We start from the raw sequence: 16,503 nt of genomic DNA, 5'->3' as shown, positions 1-16,503 counted from the left end.
TAAATCAAGGTGGCAGACTTCTTCAGGCTGGGCAGAGATTTGAGAAGTGGTCAAAAACTTTTGCATTGCTTTTCATGGCATTTGAACCCTGGTACTTCAAAAACTGTCACTTTGTTTGCATTCACACAGAGATGTTCAAGCAGGAGCCAACCTTTCTTTTAACCGTCAATTTTATGATGAGCACTGGTCAAAGCATCGTGTTGTCACCTGTATGGATTGGTCTCTTCAGGTAAGACATGAACCTGGGAGATATGTTTCCATATCCATTCCAACTTCTCCCTGACAAAATACAGCCAGCCTCAGTTTGCCCTTTGTTCTGCAGAGTATGATGTTATTTTTTAGCTAACAGCAGGGCCCTGGATGAGCAAATGCGTGTTTCTCCATAGAGAAGAGTGGTGAACAATAATGAAGCTGTCATTATTTGGTATATGCTACTTTGCTTCAAAGCCAGGATGTTGTACTAAAACTATAGGTTAGCCAACCTACTAAGATGGAGTCTTGACTTTTCCTCCCCCCTCCAGTCCTTCACCACACGGACAATTTTTTAGGACAAAAGGTTTAAAATTAAACTAATTAAAAATAATTTACTAAATATGTAGCAATTGATATAATAAACAGTTATACATAATATATAACATAAAATTTAAAACTAGTGAGGAATAAAATTTGTTTTCTAATATACTAAATTTCATCATTTTTAAGTATGTGAACAACTTTAAAAGAGGTCTTTTAAAAAATGCTGGGTCCTCTCTGCAAGTGGTGGAAGGGGAGGCTGCAGCTGGGGGGCAGGCAGCATGCTAAAGCAGCATGCCTGGAATGCATCCAGTTTCTGTGCACCACCAAGCATTGTCATATTGCAAAATAAAACTGATGATAGAGTTGCTTAAGCTGCCCAAAACCAATGCAGCCACATCAGCAAAGCACAGAAACCAGGTTTATTAGTTATTCCACTGGAGAGCTGTGATTAGGACAAACACACACATCATCACAGGTTCTGTCAAATTCATGTGGTCCCAGGTTTTCTCCAGCCCCCCTCATCCTCTCTGCTTTGTCCCTGTTAGACTGTTCCTGGGTTCCAGCCTGGAGCAAAGCAGCTGGTTTCCCTGGGGAGGAAACAGGGAGACTCTGTTCTCAGGTCCACAATACAGGAGGGCATAGACTTGAAAAATAAGAATGCAAGCCATTCTGACTAGTTGGTCCCCAGTCCAGCCTGAGGTGTGCCCTGGTGTGGGTAGCAAAGATGCTATAGGTGTAGCTCAGCCCAGTGCTAAGAACAAGCCTTTCTTAGCCTAACCTTAGAAGTAGCTGCAGTTTCTGCACCAAGTTAGATCTGCATGTGGTCACAGTTCGTGTTAAAGGCCAAGTATGTAAATGGTGGGTGCGGGCTGGAGAGAGGCAGTGGATAAGGCAGTGACTCCCACATCCATCCTTTTCTCCTTCCCCTTGAAATGGCAGCAGGACTGCTTCTGTCCCTCTGGGTACTTCTCAGTAAGGTGGCAGCTGACCATGCAGGATGTGGCAGGCTGCAGGGAGGAAAGGAGCTGGAGGGTCCAACCAAGCATCACTGATAGGCTCTGCAGGTCTGGCTGTCTGACCAGGTGTGGTGCACAACAGCCAGCTGCAGAGAGGCTTCTTGTAATATCCAGCTCGTACCCCACGTGTGAAATGAAGGATTTATCCCTTTGCTTTCATACAAAATATCAGCTTAACAACAGGTATGCACTGGTGTGACGTGGGTGGCCTTTAAGCACATGTAGATTTCCACAGAAATCAAATATAAGCCTGAGGAAACACTTATCTTAGGTTGTTCACTTGTTCAGGGGCTGGAAATTACATGGAATTCTTATCTGATATTTTCCTAACAGGCAGCTCTTACTGTATTCCCAGGGCAGCAAGAAAAAAAGCCGCCTCAGAAGAACACTGCCAAATGTAATTGCTCAGCCCCTGGGGCTCGAAGGCATGTTCTGCTTCCCACCTCTTTGTTCCAGGGTGGCCCCTCCTGCCTTCCCCTCTGTTAACTCCTCACGTTCAGCTCCCTGGTACCCCAGTGGGGGCTCTTCTGCCCCAGCAGCTTCTCCATGCTGGGGGGCTTCTGCATGCCACCCTGTGCTAGTTTGGGAGTAGGGATTAGCCTCCTCTCTTGCCTGCTTTGAGGTGTATCGTGTGGCAGGAGCTGGAGCTGGACAGAGGTATTTCACCTAACCGCTAGCTCCGCTTCTCACCCATGCTCCAGGACATGGCAGTGTCCAGTGTGTTGAAGGATAACTTGAATAATCATGGGAACTGCAGAACACATTGCTGAGTTGTCTGTGATAAAACTGTTGCTGCAAAACAGCCTGGAGTCAAATAGAAGCTTGATCAAACAAAGGACCTTGATGCATACACAAGTTATTCTGTTCCCAGTCACATGTAAAATACAGTCCAAACTTGTGGGATCATTCATACCATTAAAGCTAAGCCATTAGCCCCTTGATTCTTTTGCAGAGCAAAGGGAAAACAGCTTAGATGCTTCATCAAGGATTTAAGGGAAAGGCTCAACAGACTGAGTGTAAACAGAGAGAGTGGGATCACCTTGCTCTGTCCATGAGGAGGTAACTTAGCTCATCTAAAGCTAAGAAAACCACATTCTCAGGGATATGCTGTGTCGCTCTTTGCTTTCAGTCAGCAGCCTTGAATGCTGTTTCCCACAGCACCATTTCCATGTTGTTTTCAGTTGTATTCACAGGGCAGCTGGGCACCTGATGAGGACCAAAACTCTGTAAATCCAAGTAGCTTGACTGAAGCAGTGAGTGTGTAACACCAGCATGGCGTTAGGTGTTGCATTTAGCTCCGGTTTTTTAAAAGTCAAAAAGCCTCATAATGGTGCTGCCCAGCTAGGTATGACGCCAGCATCTGTGTAAACTTGAAACTGTATTTCCAGTAAGATGCATAAACTTTGATTGCAAAACCTACGTACGGACCAGTAAGATTTGAGTCAGTGTTTGTTTATGGCCAGACATGCTGCCAACCAGAACATGCTTGCTAAACTTTCCAGAGAACAGACCCCAAGGTGTTTCTAAATTTGTGCTTCAGACCTGATCAAACACCCTAGCTGACTACAGTCATGCTGGTGGAAGGGCTTGTTGCTTCTACCTGCCAAAGTATCTACCCCTTCATGGCTGTGGACTCAGCTGCTCACATGAATGGTACTTCACCTGTTCAGCCAAAACAAGATGCCCTGAATAAAGCCTGCTGCACATGCTGGTTGCTTGGACCTACACCAACATAGGATGCAAAGGTTCAAAGGAGAAGCTGAGCTTGCTGTTCAGAAGTGGTTATAATCTTTGCCATGAGAGATAGAAGAGGTGGGTGAGATGGATGAGAGCAGTGGAGGGCAGGCTGGCACAACTGTGTCCAGAGAGGTGGTGTCTCAGGTGTGGGATTAAACCACCCTCAGGTCTCTCCGAGTTCTGGAGGAAGGAGAAGAGGTGGTTGGTCTGCTGCATGTTCTAAATCCTGTGCAAGTGATTTGGGTGCTAAATCGCCCTTACAAGCTGTGCCAGCAGCCTGGGTCTGCTGGGTTGTAGGTACAACCCAGCCAGAGCTGCCCCAGTCCAGAGAGGTGGTGTCTCAGGTGTGGGATTAAACCACCCTCAGGTCTCTCCGAGTTCTGGAGGAAGGAGAAGAGGTGGTTGGTCTGCTGCATGTTCTAAATCCTGTGCAAGTGATTTGGGTGCTAAATCGCCCTTACAAGCTGTGCCAGCAGCCTGGGTCTGCTGGGTTGTAGGTACAACCCAGCCAGAGCTGCCCCAAAATGGGAAAGAAGTGGCTATGGGATTTGTTAGCCACATTGTCACTGCTAGTTTTCCCATGTGTGGGTACAGGCTCACTTGGCATTATGAGCTTAAATACTAGAATCATCAGCTCCATGATGTGTTATCCATGGAAGTGTGCACAAAGTGGGAAAGAACAGCTGCCGATGGCAAAAGTTATAGCTGCGCGCATTATTTCTTCCAAATTGATTTTGAGAGCAGAAATGTGCAAACCCCAATAATAATAAGGGTGGTAGGGTTTTGTAATTGGTAAAATGCCTGTTATGGACCAAATTCACAGCTCCAGTAGCACTATTGGCAGTTTCTTTGTCCCACTTCTTTTACACCTACCAGCTGCACTGTCCCCCTGTAAACTGATGAACAGTTTGGCAGGAATTTACCTGGGAAAGACAAAAAGTGACAATGATTTGTGGAGGTCATTGAGAAATTTTGAGGGAAAGAATTCCATAAGGTCCTCTGCCTTACTTTGACTATTCAGAGAGGACAGAGGCTACCAGAGGTGCCTAGTGTCAGACACAGAGAGTGGATAACCGGGTGCTATTGCATAGGCAGACAGTAATTTGTGTTTCGTGGGCAAATATTTAGTTCTTATGGTGTTTTGAAATGATATAAGGTCATCACAGAATGTGAAAACTTGATTTATGATATTATGTGTACTATGGAGATTGGACTAGACGACCTTTGAAGGTCCCTTCTGACCCAAATTGTTCTGTGATTCTATATAGATAGATATATAAACAGAGCAAGTACATGTGTGTTGCATGTCTACTTTTAAACAACAGTGGATAATGGGTGTAGGAGAAAATATGGATCTGATTTTAGAGTGCTCATTGCATCAATCTTACTGAGTCAGTGGAATTTGAGGTCACCCTGTGCTTTACAAAATGACCTCAGCATCTTGCGAAATTGAGCTTCTTTGAAGAAAATGTTTTGTTTGCTATTTGAATCATCAAGAAGAGCTTTCAAGTTTGCATAAGTGAAAAGGAAGGGTGCATAATGAAACAAGAGAGAATAGTTTTCAGGAATGCTGAAAAAAACTCTGAATTACAAAATAAAAGCAAGTCAACGCTATGGTCATATTTTTTTTAATTATCAAAATCAATTAAGACGATGGTTTGTCCCTGAAGAAATGGTTAAGTAAATACACTAGAATTACTCAAGCTTTCAGATTTTTCCTCTTCTTTGCTTTGCATTCCATTTACAAATATCCTACTAGATGTCTTTTCTGAGAATTACCTGCAGAAAAAAACATGGCCTTTGTGGGATATGAGAATAACTGCTAGGAAGCAAGGAGCAGGGACTTTAAGGATGTCAAGGACAAGTAAAATATAAAACCAAAATGAAGCTGAATACTATGATTGGACTAGTATGTGTTATAATTAAAACCAGATATTGCACATTTAGTGTAGATTATTTCTGTCTCATCAGATTTTTCCATAGATTCTTCATCATCTATCTTTTTTCATTTGCTTTTTCTTTCTAGTACCCTGAGTTGATGGTTGCATCTTATAACAATAATGAAGATGCTCCACATGAGCCTGATGGGGTAGCCTTGGTATGGAACATGAAGTTCAAGAAAACCACACCAGAATATGTTTTCCATTGTCAGGTAAGACTGAGGAAGCCATTAATTTCATGCTATACGAAACAGTTTACTACATGGTGCATCTTCCCAATGTTTATATGAAGGGGTTGAGGTTAAAAATTGGGATTTTTGGAAATCGTACAAGTGGCAATCCAATGTTTTTAGGCAGCAACCAGCCTTCTCAAACAATACTGAAAGCCTGTCAGGGCTGCATGTCATTTTTTGTCTATTTAAAACAGTCCCTAGGAGATTTAGTTTATAAAGCCTTTGCACTTATGAAGTAACTGTGGTGTACCACTTCCTCATCCAGGCAGCAACATATGCTTTCCCACCCACGTTAGCTTCCTTGCATCCTTTTCCAGTCCAAGCTGCCTACCCTTGCTTTGGTTCTGCTCAATATCATGTTTTGCCTTTAAAATTGGAAAGTACACTTTGCATTTCAGGGCATGTGTCTTACTAACAGCACCATAAAAATGGTCTTGATTACAAGGACTACTTGCGCCACCAGTTCCTGTTTGACTGTCCTTTAGATTATCAAACCAGCACTTCACTTGATTCAGGGTTACTTTATGCCCATGCAATTTTAGAATTTTATAGACAATTCAGAAATAGTTGGGTGTTTTATTTCTGTAGGTCTGTTTACTCCTCTTTTGCCACTGCTTTTGTATGTGAAATGGCAGAGCCTTGTGTTGACACAAACGTTCTGCTCTTTGGCTCTATCTATCTCCATCAAACTGTCCAAACTGTGGAACAGGGCTTGGGCCAAATTTCCAACTTCTTCATTAATATCCTTCTGTGGTAATTAAATACAGGACAGTGGTATTCAAAAAGCCATATGGAAAAGTTTCAGCAAGTAGAATTTAACAATCAGAGATTAGTAAAATGCAGATTATTCTGTGGTAAAAAAAAATTGCTTCTCTTGGAAGGATATGTATTACCTGGCTAATTGTGTAAGCTAAGTGTCATTTTACATTCAAGTACCAAACATCTTTTTGAACTAAGTTTATGTTTGGGCTTGGGTACATTATCAGATGTAACATAGTGGGAGGGAGTTGCTGGAATTGAAGTTACTGCTTCAACCCGATTAAGTAACCTTTAATTCCGGGCATGTTTTTCCAATTTGCTATACTGAAAAACAACTTCACAAGGAATCTAGGCCTGCACAGCAAATATGCCATACAGATTTATATATATATATATGTATGTATGTGTGCATATTACCTTTGAAATGAGAACTTGTATTTTTCTGGATATCATATTCAGCAGACTGGTGTGTTCTTTTAGACTGCTTAAGATCTCAGCTCACATCCCATGTTCAAATTCTTCTAGGATGTACATGCAGCTTAATATTTAAAAAAGATACTCAAAAGAAGAGATTGCCCATTGTCTTTTCAGGAAGAATAATCCTTAAACTAGATTGATTTTGCAAGATAATAACCAGATTCATGGTAACCCTTCTGAGTACACAAAGGGGAGATTGACTACAGACATAATAATGAGCTCTGCTAACTAAAACTTCTATCATCTAGTTTTAAAAGTCGGTACACTTAAGCAGGGGAGTTATGATTCGCTAAATTCAAAGTATTGAGGCAGCTACACTCTCCATTAGAAAAACATACACAGGACAAAGATTTGGTCTAGCTATGCTTGTAATTCTTCCATTAAATTGGATGTCCCCCTTTTTAGAACTGGAACCTTAAAAACTGTGAACTGAGAGACACTTACAGCACTGTGCTTTCACATGCATCCTGGATTCATCATCTTCTAGTAAAATGAAACCAGTTCTCTCAATGGGAAACACTTATTTTCCTGGTCAAACTGTCCAGAGATAATTTGCATTGTAAATCTGTTACAAGTTGGAACCATGTTTGAACCACCATTATTGGGCTTCTGACATATGGAATATCTTTTGCATCTCAGGTCAGTTGGGGATTCCCACATGGGATTAAATAGGGAAGCAAAAAGTCTAAGATTTGGTCTTTTGAACAAAGGATTTTTTTCTAACTGACTGAGATGGAAAATAAGAAAAAAAAAATTATCTTAGCTCAGAGTCTGAAATTCAGTCCTGTAGATCATCATGTTATTCTGTTAGAGGAAGTTAAGTGTATTATTAGTCAGCCCCATATCATTTATATTACCATTTTGCAAAAGTAACATTTGCTTATTCAGTCCTGATTCAGTCAGTCCTCTAGGTCTTCTGTGAGACAGGCCCAATTTTAATTCTGCAATACATGACCTTTTAACAGTCTAGCCCAGCAGCTAGAGGTGAACACACACCTTATCATTACAGCTTGGTTGCTCAGATATGACACACGCAGTACTTTGAGCGTATTTTCCTCATAGACCTCTATTTTCCTTTCCAAACACTTTCTATAAAAACGTGGGTCTTAGTAAGTACTATATGGTACTGATTAATAGACCTTTTGCCTTTCAATGCATGGTTTCACAAAGTGAGATGCAAGCAAGTAGAAACTCATTTCAGATGTGACTGTCAAGGAACTCATGCAGGCCACTTCTGAAAAGACAAATCAATAAATAGGTTTATAAAGCCATTTCTGAGGAACTTCTAAGAAATTCTACCTTAGGAATTCAGATAACATCAATAGAAATAGATACATAAAACATCTGTGGACAGGTGAAGAGCTGCCTGAACTTTGGCAGATAGAACTTCAGATACCTCTTGTGCATACTTGGTAAATTCTTGAAGCTTGGAACTGTGATGTTTTTCTGTCTTTCCTGATACATTATACAGATTTAAGTGAAATTATTATGATGGAATTTCTTAATTTTCTTTATGTCTTTCTATGATTTTATATATTCTTACATGGGATCATTGAAATTGTCATAATCAGAACAGGCTTTCCCAGTACTTTTGTTGAAAGTTGAGAGATCCCATGGGCTTCAACTAAAGCTGTCTATCAGCCATGGTAGATGATGATGCAAAAATCTACCAGCAGTGATGTTATTTCCTAACTTCAGTCAGCAAAACATTTGATTTCATTCCTCAAATGTGAGTGATTATGTATCCTGTAAATATGGCATTATTGCCCAATTTAAAGTCATATTAGGTTGTTGGCTTTTTACTACAGTGTAGGTGGTAATAAGTTTCATAGCTTTAGAATATGTTATGCTATAAATTCTGGGTTTAATTTTAGTTAATATGCATTAAGGAGAAAATTACTATCGGCCAAGTAGACTTGTTTATTTATTAATTCATATGAATCATCATGTGATCTATCAAATCTTTTCTAAACAAAACTGGCTTCTACTCTTTCCTCCTGTGGAATATTTCTTTTCTTCTAGTTCTTTTATTTTTGCCCTTCTTTGGGTTTTCAATTTTCTACTTTACCCAGTGATGTGCTGACAGTATTTTAGCTGGGACTCTAACAGATATTTTCCTTTATAGCTCATCATACATCTCTTTACCACAGGGTTAGAAATGGGAAAGCAAGGAATAGTGAGGGATTGGGCAATTTGTTCATTTATTTTCCTACGCAAGCAAAAAAAAATGTTGTCTCAAGCAAAATCAAAGTGGAAAGGTGATACCGTTTGCCAAAGGAATGAAAGCTCAATGCTTTCCTTAGGTAGTGAGGAATAAATTTAACATGCAGTTAATATGCAGAGTGCAGACTGGGAATGTCTTCGCAGGGAAGAGTCAGAGTTGTCCTCTTCCCCCACCCTGGAGCATCACAAACCCTTGCTGTAATCCAGTGCATTCCAAAGACAAAACCCAAGCCTTTCAATACTTTATGAGGCCCTGCAGATGAGTCATCCCTGGTTGGGTTGGTTTGGCAGTATCCAGAAAGGGAATGAATTCCAGCAACAACATGTAAATCACGTTGACTCTCACTTGGTTCGGTGGGAGAATTTTAAGCAGTGGTTCACACTGCTCTCTCAGCTACTGTTGGTCTGCATTTTGGTGGGGATGGCAAAACCTAAAATAGTACGGCACGATTATTGATGATATGACTCAACATGAGCTCAATCCCATATCAATTTATGCAGTGCATGGGGCTGGCCTGTACTATTAATTGATAGAGTAGCATCAACAGTATTTCTCAGTCTTTCTTACAAAGAAATGTCCATAATGTGCTTTTTCACTGAATAAACAAGTTAAAATCTACATTACCCATTAATTATGAGGATTATCTGTAATGCAATGCCTGTTGTTTATGTACTGCTGGTTATCTCTGCCCATGATGTTGCTTCTGTCTCCTGGTGGTCTGATCTAAGCTTTCTAAGCCAAAGCGACCTGAAGAAGTATGTGAAACTTTGCACCAACATATCTGGTTGAGTGAGGCAAATGAGAACTCAGACTGTATTTGCAATAAATTGGCTAGTTTAAGTCCGAGCTATCATACCCTTCCTTTCAGCAGGGCCTGTTAGCATGGCTGCAGCACTGTTCTTATACTAGATCTCATAGCTTTTGGGTTAGAGCTGATCTGCAGAGACAGAAGTCACAAGAAAAATAAATAATCTAGTGGACTTTAGGATATTAGAACCTATTTCCTTTCTTCTGGAACTAAAGAAGGGTTATTAAAGTTGGTTGAGGTATCTGGATCTCAGCTTCAAGCATCCATCATTTCAGGAAAGGAGGAATGGGGAAAGACAGCTAAAGATATTAGTTTCATGCAAATAAACTGAATTGAATGTTACTTTCTTTTTTGGAGGCCACTCCATTGTGTTTGGGAAGTTTGATGAATTCTGCTTTACTACACCCAATCTAATGATAGCAGCAACAGAAAGAATGACTACAGTGGCTGCATTTTGATCTATTAGAGATTATTTCCTGATCTATTAATTTTCTCTTTCTCAACTACATCTTTTTCAAATGTTTCAAAAGGGCAGTGAGAAGTACAAATCTGACACTTAGAAGTAACCCCATTCAGCGTGTTTTTAAGGAAGGAGAGCACATGTGAAATAGCTTTTTTTTGAGGAAGCAGTAACCATTTAAGAGTTCTTTCAAGGAGTCATATCGACTTTTAGCCTAATCACAAAAAGATTCCAGCAGTATATCACTTTTAATAGCTGCAGCTATTTCTGTCCTTTTCCTAAAGTGCCATGCAGTCACATTTACTTGGTTGGTTCCATCTCTTTACCAATCTGTCAGGTTTTTTGTGGGATATGGGACTTCTGTTTTCTATTTTAATTTCAAGAAAAGCTGTCCATGCTTGGAAAATATTGGTGGATTGGGTACAGAAATCAGCCACTCAGCCGCACCACAAAATATTTCATTCTCCTCTAGCTTTTTTGTAGTGGCTTCTATACACTGCCATTAAGTTATGCGTTTGACCACTCTTCATTGCTTATCCTGGTGTGGTCTTTCCCTTTTCAGCTAAATGGATGGAGTCAGAAATGCTTATCTTAGAATTAGATGCTCTGAGGTAAGTGAAGGGCTGTATTTAGTGGCTGATATTGGCCAGAGTTGACTTTTTTTCCTGATTTGGTTCCCTTGTTGTTGTCTGCTCTTTCAAAATCAACATAAATTCCTTCAGATGTGCTTTTTGCTCCAGCAGCCTGCATTCTAAAGGTGCTGAGCGCCCAAATCTGTGAGACTTGTGTGCAGAGCAGACTGAGGTAACAGCATGAATGACTAATATCCTCCTCTTCCTCTTGTCCTTGAGTTTCCTTCTCTGTTGAAGCCAGACCAGAGCTCAGTCCCTCCAGCACTTTAGAAGAAAAGAAGTACTACAACAAGTTTAATTCTCAAGAAAGTAAGGCTGTAATACTTAAATAATAAAGAAAATTTCTCTGATAATTATATTGGTGCTTCTCCACAAAGGATTCCTCGCTTTGTTGCTAAGTTTCAAATAAGGATTCCGTTCTTCAGAGCCATAGAAGAAATGACAGACCCCAAACTCCCTCCAACCTTCCCAGAATTTCCTAAGTAAAATCAATCTGAAGAATGAGCTGCTTGACCAGTCCCAGAGCTGACTTGTCTGGTTCCTCAGTGGCTAGTAAGAGAGGGTACCTGTGGTCAGTCTTTAAATACTGCAAATCTCAGAGAAGACTTGTGGCTCTGGGATGAATGCAAATTTAAAACAAAACAAAATCCTCCTTTGGAAGAGAAAGTCTTTTCCAACCTGAATTACACTGTGACCCTATGATCATAAACATGAATCAGTTTCTGCCTACGTCCATAGCAGTTCTTTGGTAAGTGGACCTCTGAATGTCTGCCTGTGAAGATGCTGAGTCAGCTCCCATACCAGGAATGCTCCAGTACCTACCCAGAGACCCAAATTTGTTGCATAATTTTTGTTACACATACCAAAATGTTGTAAAACTGAATCAAGCAGGGCTTCTTCAGACATAAAGGGGTTGTTTTGTCTTCATTTCTGTTCCATTTCCTGCTATGCATTGTTGGTAGGATGATCTTTGTGGAGCTGTGTAGACCTCTGCTGTGCCAGTTCTCCAGGGTGCTTTGTTGCTATGACATTTGTGACTATGTGATCATTTGCACACTGTAATAATTCATGCAGATGCATAGGTGCACTATTTTGAGTTAAAATTTGGGGGAATTTCTACCTCTGCCGCTGGGGAAGAAGAACAGTTTCAGCTATGGCTTGTGACAGGACATACTCATGCTGTTCTTTTTTTAACATTTTTTCCCTCTGTCCTGTTGTGTTTGTCTAGACTGGAACAACATAATAGATAGAAACACAGAGCACAGTTTGTGCTGTGAGAATTTCAGTAAACAAGAGCCCATGTCTTGCCTCTTAGGCTTTTGTTTTAGGTTCTTCCTCACATTCCCAACCAATACCAGCTGTCTCTTCTCCCACACCACTTCTAGCCTTTGGTGTTCAAAAATAACAATCATTTGGCTTAAAATTAGTACTCCAATACTTGTGTAGAGATTGTGTGTGAGTCAGTAGAAGTTACACCCACACATCCAAAGGATGGATGTAGTATTTGGAAAAAGGTTTCCAATGTCTTAGGCAAGAGGAGAGACCTGCATCCAGCACATTTGTACAGGGAGCCAGAGACAACCAAATATACAAAAGACAGAGTCTCCTGTCTCCCAGATACTACTGAAATCTAAGGCATTTGTGGGGGAGGACAGAAAAGGCACTGAAAATGTGAAAATGTATATTCTGTCTTAGGTGCCACAGTGTCTTATTCAGTCCTGAGATCACTAGTATGAAATGCCCAAAGTCCTGCTTTACTGCTGCTAATGCGGAATCTGCTAGCATCTGCAGCTCAAGAAAAGGAATACCATGTTTTCCAAATGGGCTTTTAGTCCTAAAACCTCTTAAAAACTGACTTTATTTCCATACAAAATCAAGTCATAGTACTTTTTCATGGCAAGACTGGGTGATGAAACCTTCTTCCAGGCAAGGTTGGAGAGAAACTGAGCATCATTATGTAGGCCAAAAGAATGTCAGTTGGATTCTCAGTTATGTGCCTTCCCTTGGGTTTATCTATATCTTTCCCAACACTTAGCAGACTTTTTTCTGTGATGGCTTGGATCTATTGCTATCTACCTTGTTCAGAACCTTGAAGAGCATCACACCCGTCAAAGCCAACGTGTGCATTGTAACAGCATAATTGTATTCCATAGCCCATCAGTCTGTGAAATGACTGTGAAATGTAGGTGGGTGCAGTTTCTCTATTAGTAATTAACATTCTGAATTACTTGAGGACTGTGTTTATAAAAACAAAGTCTGCTAACAACATAATGCTCCTTTGCTTAGAGCAGTGCATAATATTATCTTCCTCATTTGAAACTGAGATTTTAATTATGAATCAAAGAATTAGGAAGTGACAAATTTGCTTGTCTTAGATGGAAAATTTTAGGTGGTTCTGCTTCAAAGCCTTTTTTGGAGGGGGTAGATTATCATATGTTTAAATGATACGCTGTCACTACTAGCAATAGCAATGTGCTTTTTGTAGGTGTTAAAATACTTATTTGTAATGAATCTGTACTTAATGAGGCTGTTTCTCTTCTTGAAGTTCATGTAGTCTTCCTTTCAGACCAAATAGAAAGAATATGTTGGCCACTCGATATGGCAGGCATTCTTTTTGATTTTTTAAGTTTCTTCGTTTTCACTAATAACTTACATTGTACCTTTCTGCATTGCTGGCATCTAATAAACAATATGCAAATAATGCAATTTGGAGAAAACCCAGCCTTTGAATTTGTGGCATTAGACATGCAGTGTTTTAAAACTTTAGCTAGCTAAGGGAAAAAAAAAAAATCTCAGTCAAAAACTATATTTCATAAGAGAAAATTATAGTGATATTGATGGTTTGCCAAAACCTCAAGCAGTGACAAAATCCACAGTGTCCTGAAAGAGATGCCTTTGCAAAACCATTCCTTTGCAGATGGCTTAGATTATTGATACTTATAAACACATGACATTATTCGCTCAACTCAGAATTTTTAAAAACTGTTGAAAAAAAAAAAAATGCTGATTTGTCACACTATCCCAAAATTGCAGAGAAAAAAAGCACCAAATCCTGCAATTGTTCCTGAGAGTGTTTGATAGTTTACTAGTTGTTGATTTGGTTACATTTCAACATGACCTAGTATAGAATATTTTCAGAGAAAGAGAGGAAGAAAAGGAAAAAATAATATAACTTTCCTTTGTTGATGTGAACATTATGTTTTATAGTTTTTCTTGTAAATCTGAAACTCCCACTGCTGAATAGTTTTGGGTGAACAAGAAATGCAGCATCAGATGTGAAATCAATAAGTTACTGGGATCCTTCCACAGAATCTTTTTCCATAAAGGATATAAAACACCATGCAATTCCCTAGCTGCACTGCAAATGATGGATAAACAGCTGTAGGCATGACTTTTCTGTTTGGGTTAGGTAACTGTTCCCAGTGCAAGCTTCTTGCAATGGAGAGTACATTTGGTCCAAATTCAAGAAAATTATTTCACCTCATGATTTTCATCTCTGTGGGATCTCTATGTGAGGAGTGAAGCCTCTTTCTGTGTTACCTGGTGCAAAATATGAAACAGTTACTCTTCTGAAGTGCTGTAAAAGGCCCCAGAAACCAAGGAATCCATCATTACAGCCCAGGAAACAACTGTCCTGTGCTTTAGGTCAGCAGTTTTCCGCCCTCTACCCCCGTGGCTGGATGACTGACAAGCAGTTCCCTGAAAAGAACTTTTGTATATGGACGACATTGATTTAATGATGATTTACACTCCCTGCTTCCCACAAAGGGAAAGCAGAGGCACGTGCTGACTGGCTGAGATACTGATATTATCCTTGGAGGATGTTTCCCATGGGGAAGAGAGAAAGAAAAAGTGCAATTACTTTAGCATGAGATAACAAGCAAATGTCCTATGTGCAAGAAGCAGTATGCTTTTAAGAACTTGTCATGTTGGAGGGATCAGAGTGTTTTCATTATCTCTACAACTAAATGTGCCAGGGTACATTAGGGTCTATGATTAATTCATTTTGATTGCTCTTATAACAACATTTAGTATTTTTGTAGCAAATATAAACATCGATTCTGCTTCAGTTCCATATTGTTCGTGAATGTGTACTGAACCACCAGGCATTTCATGGGGAGAAGAACATGCTTAACATTTGCTACCTCATGTTTACATCTGTAAATAAGTAGTCTAAGCCCAGTTTGGACTGAGTTAACAATGTACAGGAGTTGTGCAGAACTGCTGTTTGCCATGACTTGTCTGAGGTAAATCCATTCTTCCTGTCAGGAAAGTGATGTATTATAAAATGCCCCATCACTGATGGGAGTGGATCACAGAATCGTAGAATGGTTTGAGTTGGAAAAGTCCTTAAAGATCATCTAGATCCAACCCCCTGCCATGGGCAGGGACACCTTCCACTAGACCAGGTTGCTGAAAGCCCCGTCCAACCTGGCCTTGAACACTGCCAGGGATGGGGCAGACACAGCTTCTCTGAGCAACCTGTGCCAGCGTCTCACAACCCTCATAGTAAAAATTTTCCTAGTGTCTAATCTGAATCTACCCTTTTTCAGCTTAAATACATTCCCCCTTGTCCTGTCAATACTAGCCCTTGTAAAACATCCTTCTCCAGCTTTGTTGTAGGCCCCCTTTAGGTACTGGAAGGCAGCTCTAAGGTCTCCCTGGAGCCTTCTCTTCTCCAGGCTGAACAAGCCCAACTGTCTCAGCCTGTCTTCATAGGAGAGGTGCTCTAGCCCCCTGATCATCTTTGTGGCCCTCCTCTGGACTCTCATGAGCAGGTCCATGAATGACCCAGGCAAGCTGGTTTTTGAGCAAGATGTGGTCTTCTGATACTCCAGAGGTCAGCAAATGTAAGCTGGCACAACTACGCTGTTTTATTTTAATTAAGGCTTTAACCCTGAGACTAGAAAAATACTTATCTCATTCCTTTCTCCTCTACCAGAATACTCATGATAAAAAATAGCAGAAGCTGAACAGCAGAGCCTTTCAGTTGAGGAAAGCAGGGTGTGCAATTTCAGGAAACTCAGGTTTGCTTGGAGAAAGGGGAACTAAAAAATGGGTCTATAATGGGAAGTAGTCATCTATTCCTGTGTGACCTTAGCTGCTCCCTAATGCTGTATGGGTGCAGAGCCAGGCTACTCACATCAGAATTTGTACAGTAATTTTTGGTAGGAGACAGGCAGTGCAAAGGCAAGTCGTGTTCCCGCCCTCATTTGTAAATACAGACTTGCCTGTGGTATGTTCTGCATTTACACTAGATAGCTGGTTTTGCTTCTCAGTCTCTCAATCCTCATATCTATGTGCAATGTTTAATTAATTTTCAATTATTTCCAATTATATGGTGACACTAGTTATAAGTGATACATCAGTGAAAGTGATGGATTTGGGCAAATATAATAGACTGTCAGTCTTCACTAGAAGCTACAATTAAATCAAAAAGATAAGAAAAGATTACTGTAATTATTATGACAGTGAAATGGTAGAAGTTTGCCCAAGTGACACAAGACTACAGAGTACAAAAAGCCAATTGCTTAGAAACAAGTAAAATAAGATGTACTGTCATCCCTTTGCTCCCTAGCCTTAACCTGGGAAACCAAGTGACCTGTTTCTAGGATCAGGCAGAACTTCATTTAGCCAAAGACTTGTAGGTTCTTTGTTAAGCAAAGAGTGGTCCAGTAAGTAGAGATTCCTTCATTTCTGA

General features: G+C 40.3%; 1 protein-coding gene across 1 annotated transcript in view; it reads left to right on the top strand.

The window, feature by feature from the left end:
• LOC104409865 (cytoplasmic dynein 1 intermediate chain 1) overlaps window positions 1-16,503 on the top strand; it is a gene marked incomplete at its 3' end in the record, with an annotated part of 132,697 nt that overhangs the window by 95,846 nt on the left and 20,348 nt on the right. The window contains exons 8-9 of the mRNA XM_010019872.1: window positions 130-229; window positions 5,296-5,421. Of these exons, the coding sequence (XP_010018174.1) occupies window positions 130-229; window positions 5,296-5,421 (226 nt within the window). The remainder of the gene's footprint in view (window positions 1-129; window positions 230-5,295; window positions 5,422-16,503) is intronic.

The sequence above is a fragment of the Nestor notabilis genome, unplaced genomic scaffold (assembly GCF_000696875.1).
Source record: "Nestor notabilis isolate BGI_N333 unplaced genomic scaffold, ASM69687v1 scaffold12540, whole genome shotgun sequence".
NCBI classification, from domain to species: domain Eukaryota; kingdom Metazoa; phylum Chordata; class Aves; order Psittaciformes; family Psittacidae; genus Nestor; species Nestor notabilis.
This window is presented reverse-complemented; position numbering and strand designations above follow the sequence as displayed.